This window comes from Carettochelys insculpta, chromosome 21, assembly GCF_033958435.1.
Source record: "Carettochelys insculpta isolate YL-2023 chromosome 21, ASM3395843v1, whole genome shotgun sequence".
NCBI classification, from domain to species: Eukaryota; Metazoa; Chordata; order Testudines; family Carettochelyidae; genus Carettochelys; species Carettochelys insculpta.
The window spans coordinates 9,036,805-9,049,779 of record NC_134157.1 but is presented as its reverse complement, the minus strand read 5'-3'; the positions used below and the strand labels follow the sequence as shown (position 1 = coordinate 9,049,779).

Below are 12,975 nucleotides of genomic sequence, written 5' to 3'. Positions count from 1 at the left end.
AGAACTGGATACACTACTTCAGTGGAGGCCCAACTGGCACAGAGTAGAGTGGATGAATGATTTTGTGTCTTTAAAGATTAACAAAATGATTTATTCGGTGATGAGCTTTTGTGGGAAAGACCCACTTCATCAGATCAACTGGGTCAGTCCCACGAAAGCTCATCACTGAATAAATCATTCTGTTAGTCTTTAAAGTGCTACAGTTCTGCTGCTTTGTTTTTGTTGGAGTACAGCTACCTCTCTGTTACTATTCTGGCATCTTGTTCACAACACTCCTGTTAGTACATCCCAGAATGATGTTTGCTTTTTTGCGACGGTATCAGACTGTTGACTCAGATTTAGAAGATAGCTGTCTACCCTGCCAAGCTCTTTACACCTGCTCTAGCCAGTTCCCCTCTCCAGCCACACACACTTCCCCTTTGTGGTCATGTCTGGCTCGGTGCCCAGCAGGGGACAGGCTGAGGGGGAGCTGACCATAAAGCAGTGCAGAGCCCACGACGCATGTAACAAATTACTTTGCTCACTGTCACAGGCCTCTCTCAGGTCACTGCCCTGCCCTGTACTCTGAGTGACCCAACGGTGACTTTGCTGGACATCAGGCTTTCCTGGTTTGTCAGTTTTCAGCAAACTCCACAGAGTTCAGCCCACGGATTACCAGAACATTCCTCAACCTGTTGGACTGGATCGGGTGGGGAGTTCAGCCACTGTCACCTGGCAGAATAACACATGCCAATGAGATTGTGCAGGGCCTTTCCTGGCTTGGCCAGTCTACACGCTAGAGAACAATCGAAAACTGGCCACCTCGCACTAAGTGTCGCTACTAACACTTTGTGCTGACAGATCACTTTTCATCTGAGGGTCAAAAAGTGTCTTACAGCAACAGGTAAGCCCTGCTTTGTAGATGGAGAAACTGAGGCACAGACCGGTGACAAGACTTGACCAAGGTCACGCAATGAGCCAGGAATGGAGCTGGGATTAGAATCCTGACTCCGGTTTTCTAACCAGCCCTCCAAGCTGCTGACCAAGTGTGCACTGGGCTCCCCTGAGGGTGAGGCTCCTTTGTAGTAGCTCTGGCCTAGCTTTGCTTGGCTGATACACGCAGCCTCGCTGGCCTGTATTGCTCTGCGAGGCAGTAACATTGGAACCTCACAGCTGATCCATTCCAACCCTGTGACTCTTAGTGACATTTGAAAGACCCTGTTTCCAGGGAGACCAAGATTTGGTCACTCAGGATGGGGGTGGTGAGGCAGTGACTTCACAGAGGCATGTGGCAGTGAAACAGAGTCTCTATGGATACAGGGTGAGGCAGTGACCCCAGGGAGAGATCTAGGTTGGTATTTGTGGGCCCCTCACTTGACTGGCCAGAGTAGGAGAGAAGCCAGGGCTGGGTGTGCACCTTCGGTGTGCGTGAGCAATGACGTATGCAACCTTCTTGTCAATGATGCTGCAACGTCCTGCACCTTCCCTTCCCCCTTCCTGAGGACTGGAGTCTGGTTCTCGCCGCGGTGGGTGAAATCCAAGACTGTGGGTGAGGTTATACTGGTGAGGAAACAGCAGCTCTTAGAAGAGTCTGAACATGGCCCTGCCGGAGACACCTGGGGGTATTGGTAGATCAGCCCTATGAGGGTAGTGGAAGGAGAAAAGACTGATGGAGAGGCAGAGAAAGGCTAGTCTTAGCCAGGTATATCCCAGGTCGATAGTACACATGGGAAAATGTGGTTGTGGGCATGAAAACGTACATTCAGATCCACCTTGTTTCCCTAATGGGCCGTGGGAAAAGTTGGGACAAACTTCTCCATCCCCATGGACATTTCACCAGGGTAGTGTTTTTCAGTTCTGACCTCTCCTTGCGCATCTGTTGCAGAGACAGTCTCTGTTGCCTGGCTGACTTTCGTGTGTAGGACATCCAAGTGGAAACTCTGTAAGACTGGGAGGGCACAGGCAGGAGCAGCCAGGGCTCAGGAGGTGAAATTACTTGAGATCCTGTGTCACCAGTGGGCATGAACCACTGAGTGCCGAGCTCAAGGACATGTGGCATTTGAACAGCAGAGTGAAAGGAGTAGGAAATGCAACGCCAGTCTTGTGACATCTTCTCCCACTCTGAGGTGAAAGAAGCTGGTCAGGCTTCTCTTTGGCTTTGATTTCATTTAAACACTACTCCTACAGAATGGGGCCTGTATATTTGCTCATAGTTAAAGCTTATTTTCTTTCTTTTTCTGTCTAGGGTCCACTTGGGATGGACGGACCCCCTGGGCCTAAAGGAGACCCGGTAAGAATCTTTTGCCCTATCTCACTCCACGTACATATATAGTTACAAATATTCTTTCCCATCTGGCTGCCATTGCAGTGAAGTCTCATCGTTACTGAGGTTGTAAGTCATAATGAGCCCATCACTGCTGTATCTGGGACCTACATCCCTGAAGGTAGTAAAATGCTTCTGCCCTGTCCTGAGCTACTGGCCTAAACAGAGCAAGCTTCAGAGGGTGCCGTGTGGCTCCAGAACTCAGGCAGAGGCCAGCCCAGACAGTATCATCTACCTGTGCAGCCTAAGAGGCCTGCTTGCTCTCTGGTGGGAATGCATTCCAAAGCCCAGGGATTTCTGCTGCAGGTTTCTGTGCTCTACTCACAGGGTGAGATAGAAGATGCTCATATAGACATACCTGATCTAGCTTTAATTAACTAACTCCAGACTGTGGAGTTGTGACTCTGCAGCAGGCTGAGGCCAGCTCGGGTTTGCACCCTCTGGTGACAATATGGATCTTGTGAGAATCCAGGGGTCTGCAGGTCTACAGGCAACCTTTGCATACCAACTGCCATCTAATGGCTTGCTAGTAACTGGAGGAGTGCTGGCTACAGGAGTGTCGGACACTGCCAATTGGTCCAGGTATGCTATTTAAGCCAGAGGGAGGCACAGAAAGTCATCTATGCAAGTGGGTGAATTCCTCTGGGCAGTTAGCTCAGCCCCTGCTGTCTGGTTTCTGAGCCCTGTTCAGCCTGGCTTGTCCCTGGTTCCAGCTTTCCTGACCTATTCCTTATCCCTGCCCCTGTTCTCTGACCATTGGCTTGACACGTCCTCCTGCTCCAGACACTGGATAGCACCACCTGAGGCACACTCATGACAAATATACCCTGAGAGGGCCTGGCCCTCTGCTTCCATGCTTGGGGCCATATGGGTGAAGTGCCCTTGCTGATAGCAGGAACCGTGCCAGGTTGCTGCAAATGGAGGTAACCAAACCCTAGTCTCCTGGGGGGCGGCGAGTGGGATGTCTCCATGAATTGCTTCCATGTGGCCCCACGTGCAGAGAAGAGGCAGGTGGCTTTTTCAGGGTCTTTGCTGTGTTGACTGTCTGGCAGAAACAGCACTGCAGAACCCTTCACCAGGTGAGAACAAATCTCGGCACGTGGAAAATGCCTTTCTCCCATGAAAATGGTACACTCAGCGCTGTTCTCTGACCCCTTATCTTCCGCTTGCCAAAAGGGGGAGTGGGGAGAAGAATCCTAGAGAAAAAGGAAGGGAGGGCAAAAGCCACCAAATCCTCTCCTGCACCCAAAACAAGAAAAAGGAGGGAGAATCGTCACAAACTCCATCAAAATCAAGTCCAGTAGTAACTTCTGCCGTTGCTGTTAATTTTCAGTGGACAGTGTTCAGCTCCCGTGTTGATGAGCAAACATATAGAGCTCTGCTGTCAGTAGCACAGACATTTGTCTACCCAGTGATTCCATTGGAACCTATTTTCAGGGTGGTCCTCTGATTGGTTGGAAGAAGCTGCCTTTTGAGGAGTAGAGTGCCATCCCTCCACTCCCATTGGAATTAGTGTCGCCAGCAGTCATTCAGAAAAGCCATGTGTATAACAGTCACAGCCCATTCTTGCTCAAAATGGATCTTTGGCATCTCCTTTCCTAGTGCTGGTGGCCATGTGCCTGGTATATGCCAAGGAGAGAGTCTGACATCTGGGAGTCTAGAAAGAATCAAACCGTCTTGTCTATGGAATGGGACGTGTACAGAATTCATTAAACTTTTGATCTCAAACACAGAACTCTGCCTTTAAGGTGACTCATGATTTTTACCCCGTCTCCTGCCGTCCTTCTGCCTTGGAAAAGGGATTTCATTTTTTTTACCCACCCTCCACTGTTTTCCCTCGTGCTGTTGCTCAGTTTGGGTTTCTCTGGGTTGATGAACTGCTGTTAAGAGGCGTCAGCCTGGGCGAGTGAATTAAAACACGGCAGCCTTTTCACTGGGCCACTTTTACAGGATTATTTCTGGTTTCAGGGAGCAGTTGGCCCTGCTGGACTACGAGGAGAGCATGGTCAAGAAGGCCCCATGGTAAGTCTGTGTGGATGTATCTTTCCATACCGCATCTCACTATAGGCGGGGGTGGGAAAGTATTGGGTGTGGTGAATTCTGTGTGCCAGAGTTTATTTGTGTCCTGAACTGGTGTGTTGCATAAGAAAGAATAATGAGGGAAATCCTCTGGGTCTTTCCTGCCGCTCCCTCTTTCTTTCAGGATCCCTGCTGCTACCAGTGGCAGAGCTCGATAGAGGCTGTGACACGTGGCCCGCTGCACAGACAGACAAAGACGAGCTATCTTTCCTTCCCCAGTGTGTTTGTACATTGTAGGTACATATATCTGTACCTGGACCTCTTCCCTGTTAGGAAATGGGCCAAATGTCGGACTGGAGAGCGAGGGCTCTGCAGTAGGCAGCCCCCCTTTCCAAACTAATGCTGCAACATCATAGTCCCTAGGAACATATTAGGATTTGGCGCTGGGTGCCTGTGTGTGCCTTGGGGAAGCTTGCCCTTCTCTAACACTGGCCAAAGCTAAGCCCATGTGACTTAGGTAAACTTCTGGGGAAGCCTGGAATCTGAGCCCTGGGGTAGTCAGCCCTGACTGCAGGGAGGGGCTTAACTCCTCCTGCTCTCTTTACAGCAGGAAAGACAAAGGCCAAGTCAGTAGCAATGCCTTCCCTGCAATGATGCATAGTTAGAAGCAGCACTCCAAGGCCTTCCTACACGCCAGCGATCTGGGTGCCAGAACAGCTCTTGCTGCTGACTTGCTTAATGGTTACTCCTGGCCCCTCTCACACACTCACAGTCCTTTCACCAGTTCACGTGCCCAGGGCCCTTCATGCTCCTGGTTGTTAGTAGGCTTAAGAGTGCTCATGGGCCTTGTGGGGGATTCCCATAAGGCTTTGCTTCTGACCATTTGCATCCTAAAAGCAAATCTGATTGCCGTATTTCCTCATGGGGGCATGTAAAATTGAGGTTGGGGCACCTCTTGAGGCTAACAAGCAAAGAACAGGCAGTGTCTATGCTGTGTCTGTTAGAAATCTGCACAGCAGGGAGGTAGCTCCAGCAGGAGCCAGGTTAGAAAATAGGTCTACTGGACAGGATGCTGGAATGGGACTCAGGTGATGGGGGTTTGATTCCTAGCTCATCCATGGCCTCCCTTAGATGTCACCTAATTCAGTGTTTCTCAACCTTTTCTATAAAGTACCTGCTTTTCAAAAAAAAAAAAAGAAAAGAAAGTACCCCCAGACTTCTCTCATGTACCCCTCAGGGTACGTGAATCACTGGGTGAGAAAAGTGGTCCGAAAGTAGTCTGAAGTTTTGAAACAAGTGCCATTCAACCTTTCCAGATTACTATCCCCTTCTCAGGAGTCAGATTTGTTTTGCATGTAACCAATTACACATCACTTAAAAATATCTTACAAAAACATGCAAAAATATCACAGACAACTACTACTGAAAACGTGCTGATTTTCTACCATCTTATTATCAACTGAATGAATTGGACTGGAAATATTGTTATGTACATTTCAGCAGAAGGAAACAAGTCATTGTCTGAATGAACTTTTTGATGGTACTGACTTCAGTAGCAGCTTTTATGTAGCCTGTTGTAAAACTAGCAGAGGTGGAAAGTAAATGTAGAAATACTTAGTTACACTACTCAAGTATGTTTGTCTGGTAGCTGTACTATACTCAAGTAATTTGTTTTTGGTGAGACTTCAACTTTTACTCAATTTTTTTTTTAAATTGTACTTTTTACTCCACTGCCTCTTCCAAAAGCACTTAGTTACTCTCTGCTTTCATCCCCTGCTGACAATTGCACAAGACAGCAATTTGATTAGCTAAAGCACAGCCGCATGCACAAAGCAGCCAATTGTCATGCAGTGACTTTTTTTTTTAAATAACCAGTCAACAAGCACAATGACCCTGCCAATGAAGGAGCCTTTTAAAAGCTACATCAACACCTTTCCGTTCAAGAACAGTCTACGTCGGGCTGAGAAGCCCTGAGCTTGGCGGGCTGGATCTGGCACGTGGGGGAGAAGAAATGCAGCGCTGCGTGCTGCTGGCTATGGGAATGGGGTGCTGGAAACTGCTCATGGGAGGGTCTCCCTGCTACCCTGACTGGGCAGATTTTGCCCCATAAGAGCAGCAGAGGGTGGCACCTTGGGAATGGCAGGGAGGTAAATGCACCCAATCGTGACTAGCTCCTGCATCTCCATCCCTGTTGCACCCCACCCCATCACTCAGCTCTCCCAGCCCTGGTCAGCTCCTGCACCTGCCTCCCACCCACCTCTCCTCGCCCTGGTCAGCTCCTCATCCCCACAGCCCATCTCTCCTTCTCCAAGTCTGCTTCTGTGTTCTTCCTTGCTCCCGCACCCTCCCCTTAACCAAACACCCCACCCCCAGCTCACCCACCCTTCCAAACAGCCCACCCTCAGCATGCTCCTGCACCTCCCTCCCAGCCAGACTAAGGCAAGAAAATCCTATTTAACTGGTTAACTAGTTACATTAGAAGTTTAATCAGTTGTTTGCAGCACACTGGGAACCAGGGCTGCTCTGGTCCAGCTGGATCGTCCCTGTCTGTGGCACTGCTGCAAGTGGAGGGTGCTCTAGTGTGGCCAAAGGAATCCTCATCCCCAACAGCCTAGCCTGGGATTGCCCCTAGCCTGGCCAGAGCAGCCCCCATCCACACCATCCTCAGATGTGCCACAGAGCTGGGTGCTCCAGCCAGGCCAGAGCAGTCCTGGTTCCAGCTCATGCCCTGGTAACGTGTAATGTCTGTAATTTGGCTCCTGTGTTTAATGTGGTCACTCTTTAGCTTTATAAATGAAGACTGTGACTACATTTAAATTCCAGATTTGAAATATAAATGCACAGAATATTAAAAAACAACAGGAAGTCCTGTGGCACCTTATAGACTAACATTTTGGAGCATAAGCTTTTGTACGCAAAGATTATCCCGCACATCCACTCATGCATCTGATAAAGCGGGTCTTTGCCCGTGAAAGCCTATGCGTCAAAATATCTGTTAGTCTACAAGGTGCCACAGGATGACTTGTTTTTGAAGATACAGACTAACATGGCTCCCTCTCTGATACTTGTGTGGTATATGTGTGCATTTATAGTACATAATACACACACACACACACACACACACACGTGTGTGTGGGTGTGCAACTGGTTGGATAACTGTTCTCAGAGAGTGATTATTAATGGCTCACAGCTCTGCTAGAAGAGTATAACAAGTGGTGTCAGGGGTCAGTTTTGGGGCCAGTTCTGTTCAATATCTTCATCAACAATTTAGATAACAGCATGGTGAGTACACTTATCAAGTTTGCAGATGATACCCAGCTGGGAGGGGTTGCAACTTCCTTGAAGGATAGGGTCGGAATTCAAAACTATCTGGACAAACTGGAGAAATGGTTTGAAGCAAATAGGATGAAATTAAATAAGGACAAATGCAAAGTGCTCCACTTAGGTAGGACCAATCAGTTTCACACATACAAAATGGGAAGTGACTCCCTAGGATGGAGTACTGCAGAAAGAGATCTGGGGTTATAGTGGACCACAAGCCCAGTATGAGTCAAGAGAGTAACACTGTTGCCAAAAAAGCAAACATGATTCTGGGATGCCTTAACAAGAGTGTTGAGAGCAAGACACCAGAAGTCATTCTTCCACTCTACTCAGCACTGATTAAGCCAAAGCTGAAGTATTGTGTCTAGTTCTGGACCCACATTTTAAGAAAGGTGTGGAGAAATTGGAAAGAGTCCGGAGAAGAGCAACTAAAATGATAAAAAGGCTAGAAAATGTGACCAAAGAGAGAAGAGTAAAGAAACTAGGTTTGTTTAATGTGTAAGAGAAGGGTGGGAGGGGAAAGGATATCAGCTTTCAAGTACCTAAAGGGGTATTATAAGGAGGAGGGAGAAAAATCATTCTCCTTGGCCTCTGATAATAGGACAAGAAGCAATGGGCTTAAATTGCAGCAAGGGAGGTTTAGACTGGACATTAGGAAAAATTTTCTGTCCATATGGTTAGCTACTGGAATAAATTGCCTGGAGTGGCTGTGGATGTGGACTCTCTAGCATTGGAGACATTTAAGGACAGGTTGGATAAATATCTAACAGGTCTGATCTAGACGGAATTGATCCTGGACTTAATGATCTCTTGACATCCCTTCCAGTTCTAGTGTTCTCTCTCTCTCTCTCTCCTCCCCCCCGCCCCACACACACAAGTATATGTGGTGCTTTTTTGTGCCAGTACCTACTGGTACTGACTACTGGCACCTTGGCATCCCCAAAAATAGGATTGGCTGGAGTGGAGGGAGGCACGCAGCTGGCGTCCTAACACCTGTTTTGTTTTGATACAAAAAAGCTGTGTGTGTGTGTGTATATACATGTATATTTGTGTCTCTGTGTGTGTATATAATATATACATGAAAAATAATTGTTCCCTATGATAACTTGAGTGGTTAACTATAGATTTCCATAGGATAGCTACATTTTACTTCTGGATACTTGAGCACAATCAGGACATAACGCATTTGTACTTTCACTCAAGTAGTTTTCCAGAAGGGTACTTTGAGTTTTACATAATTACATTTTTAAAAAAAAAGTAGCACTACTTTTAATCAAGTAATTTTGAGGGTGGTTTTTCCATCACTGAAAACTAGGCAAATATTTAGATGAGTTGATGTACCCCAGAAGACCTCAGTATACCTACAAGGGTACATGTTCCCCTGGTTGACAAACACTGACCTAATATACCCAGTGTCTCAGTTCCAAGTCTGCAATCTGGGAATAATGTTTCCCTTCTGGGCTGGATGTGGGGAAGATCAAATCCAGAAATGATGGCAAAGCTCTTGTGATGGTGTTTAGTGGCCATATGTGTGCCTAGAGAGATGGCATTGGTATTCCCAGCTGGGGTGTCTATCATGAGCTACCACAAATGCCCACTTGCACACATGCTCACACCAAGACCAGAGCATGGCATTGCCTTTGGACCTAGCTCAATAGAACACAAGTATCTTGAACCAGCCTACATGGGTGTTTAAGAACAGGGCTGCTGCTGATTTTGCCTAGCCAGGTAGGCCAGTAAGGTGGTGTTTAGACAGCCCCTTTCCTCCAGTTTGTCCTTCTCTCTGCTATCACTGGTTAAAGCTTGCATTTGACAGGCATCCAACACTGAAGAACAATGCGAGTGCTTAGCCGGGGGGAAAGGAGTCTGCCTGTGATGACAGTAGTTTCCCTGTGTTTCTAGCTCTCTGTTGCTGGGAAGGAACAGTGGAGCTGTCCTGTTAAATGTAGCTGGGCTCTGCTCTCCTGCTCAAATCTATGTGCTCTCTGCTTGGGCCAACCAAGAGACCAGGGCTGCACTGGGAGGGGGAAGGGGAGAGGAGTCTACAAGAGGCTTTGTGAGCAAGACCACTGGAGCGTCTGAGCAGACTGGTTCAGTCAGGACAGGTGGGTGAGGAGAGTTGCCAGAGACTGAAGGTGGCTCCTTAGAGAAGTTTGAAGGCCGGGGAGTAACAAAAAGGGGTTTGCTGGCTGGTGCCCTGAGCCCAGCCAGGAGTGGGCTGAAGGCAGGAGTTGCAGCAGCAAAGGGAGATGTCACTGGCTCTGAGCTGAACCACAGACCAATGAAGTAGGTAGGAAGGGGACACTGTGAAGGGCTTACCTGCTCGGGTCTCCAGGCTGGTGCGTTGGACCCAGGGGAGTGAGGGGTACTCCCGGCAGAGAGGCTGTGGGCCGTGTTCTCTCTTTTTTTTCCATACATGTGCAGAATAAATTTTGTTATGTTCACCATGTGTGCTGGTGTGCACTGCCAGTAGAAACACTTGTTACCAGCTGTGGGCGCTGTGCTATTTAGCTGGGCAGCATTTGACTCTCCTGGGTGGCTGCCCAAGCACACAGCTTACAGGGAATGCTTGTTGTGGGGAGTCCTGCTGGGATGAGCGGGTTTCACCCCAGAAAGAAGGGCTGGGCTGAGGGGCAGAGGGACAGAGGACTAACAATGTGTTTGGGCTGGCAGAAGAGACAGGGTCTGGTGAGAACAGCGCTGGGCATTAGAGGCGGTGTGCACTGGGGATGATATGAATTGTCTTGGGACTTAAGGTCATTGACGTTCTTACCAAGTTTTATTAATGAACTATGATGGGCCTAGAAGATAATCATCCATTGAGTGACTCAAAAGGGAAACTGAGGCTAGGGGCCACTTGCAGGCCTGTCCCGGGAGAAGGCCTCTTTTTACACCTTGCCATGACTTCATGAACAATGATTCTGCGCATGAGGCTGGTGTTTCCCATTGGCCGTGAAGTTCACGCACTTCGTTCTGTGGCACAGACCTTGCACCTGGGAGCTTTGGAAGGCCTGTGTAGATTCTTTGAGTCTTTTAGCAGTTTCCTTATGTGCCTCTCTTTCATTGAATGTCTCTCTGACGCTGAACATCTCTCTTGCAGGGGCTGATGGGAATGCCAGGGTCACAAGGACTCCCCGGAGAGCGGGTGAGTCCCCAGCCTGCATAATACAGTTAACCTCAGAGACTCTGCTCCCAGTTGCGTAGGAAAGTCCTCTTATGGGGGCGTTGATTTACTGTGGAATTGCTGGAAGCTTGGTCCCCTGAACGAGCATTCATGCTGAAAGCTACATAGGGTCATTTGGGAATTAAAAGAGAAGGCTACTTTCATACTCCCTTGAAATGGCCTGAGTTCGGGGAACTTTCTGAAGGGACAGATGGGTCTCTCCTTCTATGAGCTTGTCTTCCCTAGTAAAAGAAAGCAGAGGAGTCCTGTGGCATCTTAGACTAACGGATGTGTTTGGGCCTAAGCTTTTCATGGGTAAAAACCATTTCGTCGGGTGCATTTGTTAGTCTATAAGGTGCCACAGGACTCCTTGTTGTTTTTGCAGATACAGACTAACACAGCTGCCCCTCTGAGACTAGAAAAAACAGTGTGTTCTGACCACGGGGTAGCTAACATGAGGTAAATCCTAGTAACTCGTAGAACCACAGAGTAGGACGAGATATCTCCTCTTACGGCTTTGTTACATTGCTTTAATGAAAACCACTGTTACTTGTGCACGCTAGCACCTTGTGCAGCCCAGTACATCCACACTACCACCTCTTACCCTGGCACCGGGAGCAGTGCGCATGGGTGGCTGTCCTGTGCAGCTGGCCACAGGGTACTGTGGGAAGGGTTTGTGATGCTTCCTGGGGTGGGCAGAGCGTCACTGGTGCAGGTGTCTCAACCCCATCGTTCCAGGGACATCCGAGTAGATTGCCAGCTGCTTTTTTAACTGACGTGGGGCGGGGAGAGGATAGTGGTGTGTCTGGGGTGGGGGAGACTGCAGGCTGACCTGCCCAGTCTGCAGCCGAGGAGGGGGACACCCCCTCCCCACGTCAGCCCTGGCACTGCTCAGCACAGCAGTCTCTCCCGAAGCAGCCTGCCCAGCTGCCTGCCTGTGGGTCTGTGATTCCCTCCAAGTTCTGCCACTGCCACCTCAGCTGCCCAGAGTGGCATCCTGAGCAGACCTGGGAGCTCCCCATACTGAGGAATGGCAGCAGCCTCTGCACCTCCCCTCACTCCCTGCAGCAGCAGCAGCAGCCTGCCTCTGTGCACAGAGGTGTCAGGCTTGCAGGGGTTAGGGTGCAGGAGGGGATATGGGGGGCAGGCTCTTGGAGTTTGATTGGGGGGTCTCTGGGGTGAAGCCTCTAGGAGGGAGTTTGGTTGTGGGGGATGTGGGGTGCAGGCTCTGGGAGGGAGTCTGGGTGCAGATCTTGGACTGGGATGGATGAGATGCAGGAGAGCTCTGGGAGAGAGTTCAGGGGTGGGAATAGGTGTGGGGGAAGGCGGTGGAGGTGCAGGAGGAGTTTGGGGGTGGGAGGGCCTGGGGGAGAGCAGGTGGGCATGTGGTGCTTACCAAGGCGCCCCCCCCCCGCCCCCGACAGCAGCTCCTAGGCTGGTGGGCCAATGGGTGTCATCTTGCAAGCACCACCCAGCACTTCCCACTGGCCACAGGGACACTGAGGGATGGGGCGGAGTGTGGGGAGTTACCCTGACCCAGGGCTGTAAGGATGTGTCTGCAGCCGCCTTCAGGCAGGAAGCTGTCTAGCCCTGCTCTGCTGCTGGTGGCAGTGGCAGCAGGAGGGCCCTCAGGCCCTTTTTAATCATCCAAGGGTGGCAGCAGGTGCACAGGAGCAGCAGGTAGGAGCAGGGTACAGTCATGCCCAGCTCTTCCGCTTCCGTTTCCTGCGGTTTCTGCTGTGCGGGCGGCTGGCCGTGTGGCTCGTTAGGAAGGGTGCTGGATGTTGGAGCAAGTGACTCTCTGGATGGAGTTTAGCCAGGACATCACTCACCTCAGGATGCAAGGCCGCGTGTTCTCTGCTCTTTCAGCAAACACCAGTCAGGACACACCACTGCAAGTCAATGCACTGACCTGGTCCCTCTGGGCGTTCTGAGTTCTGGGCCGTCCCCGTGGAAGGTCACAGCTCAGACAGGTTTACACTGGCCTCCTCCGAGCTCCTGCTGTGTATCACAAAAGCTCCCTCCTTCCTGCAGCTCGCCCCACAGCTTGCACACGCGGCTGGAAACAGCAGCCGCTGCAGGACTCGCTGCATGTCAGCACTGAGCTCTGTGGGGTGTTTTTGTGTTAAAGGTTTCCCAGCAGCTGCCCATGTCATGTCTCTCCCTAGCC

The 12,975-nt window shown here is 49.9% G+C and overlaps 1 protein-coding gene across 1 annotated transcript in view; it reads left to right on the top strand.

Annotated features, from left to right (window-relative positions):
• COL27A1 (collagen type XXVII alpha 1 chain) overlaps positions 1–12,975 on the top strand; it is a 259,743-nt gene that overhangs the window by 168,262 nt on the left and 78,506 nt on the right. Inside the window, exons 22-24 of the mRNA XM_075015103.1 lie at positions 2,225–2,269; positions 4,271–4,324; positions 10,743–10,787. Coding sequence (XP_074871204.1) covers positions 2,225–2,269; positions 4,271–4,324; positions 10,743–10,787 — 144 coding nt within the window. The remainder of the gene's footprint in view (positions 1–2,224; positions 2,270–4,270; positions 4,325–10,742; positions 10,788–12,975) is intronic.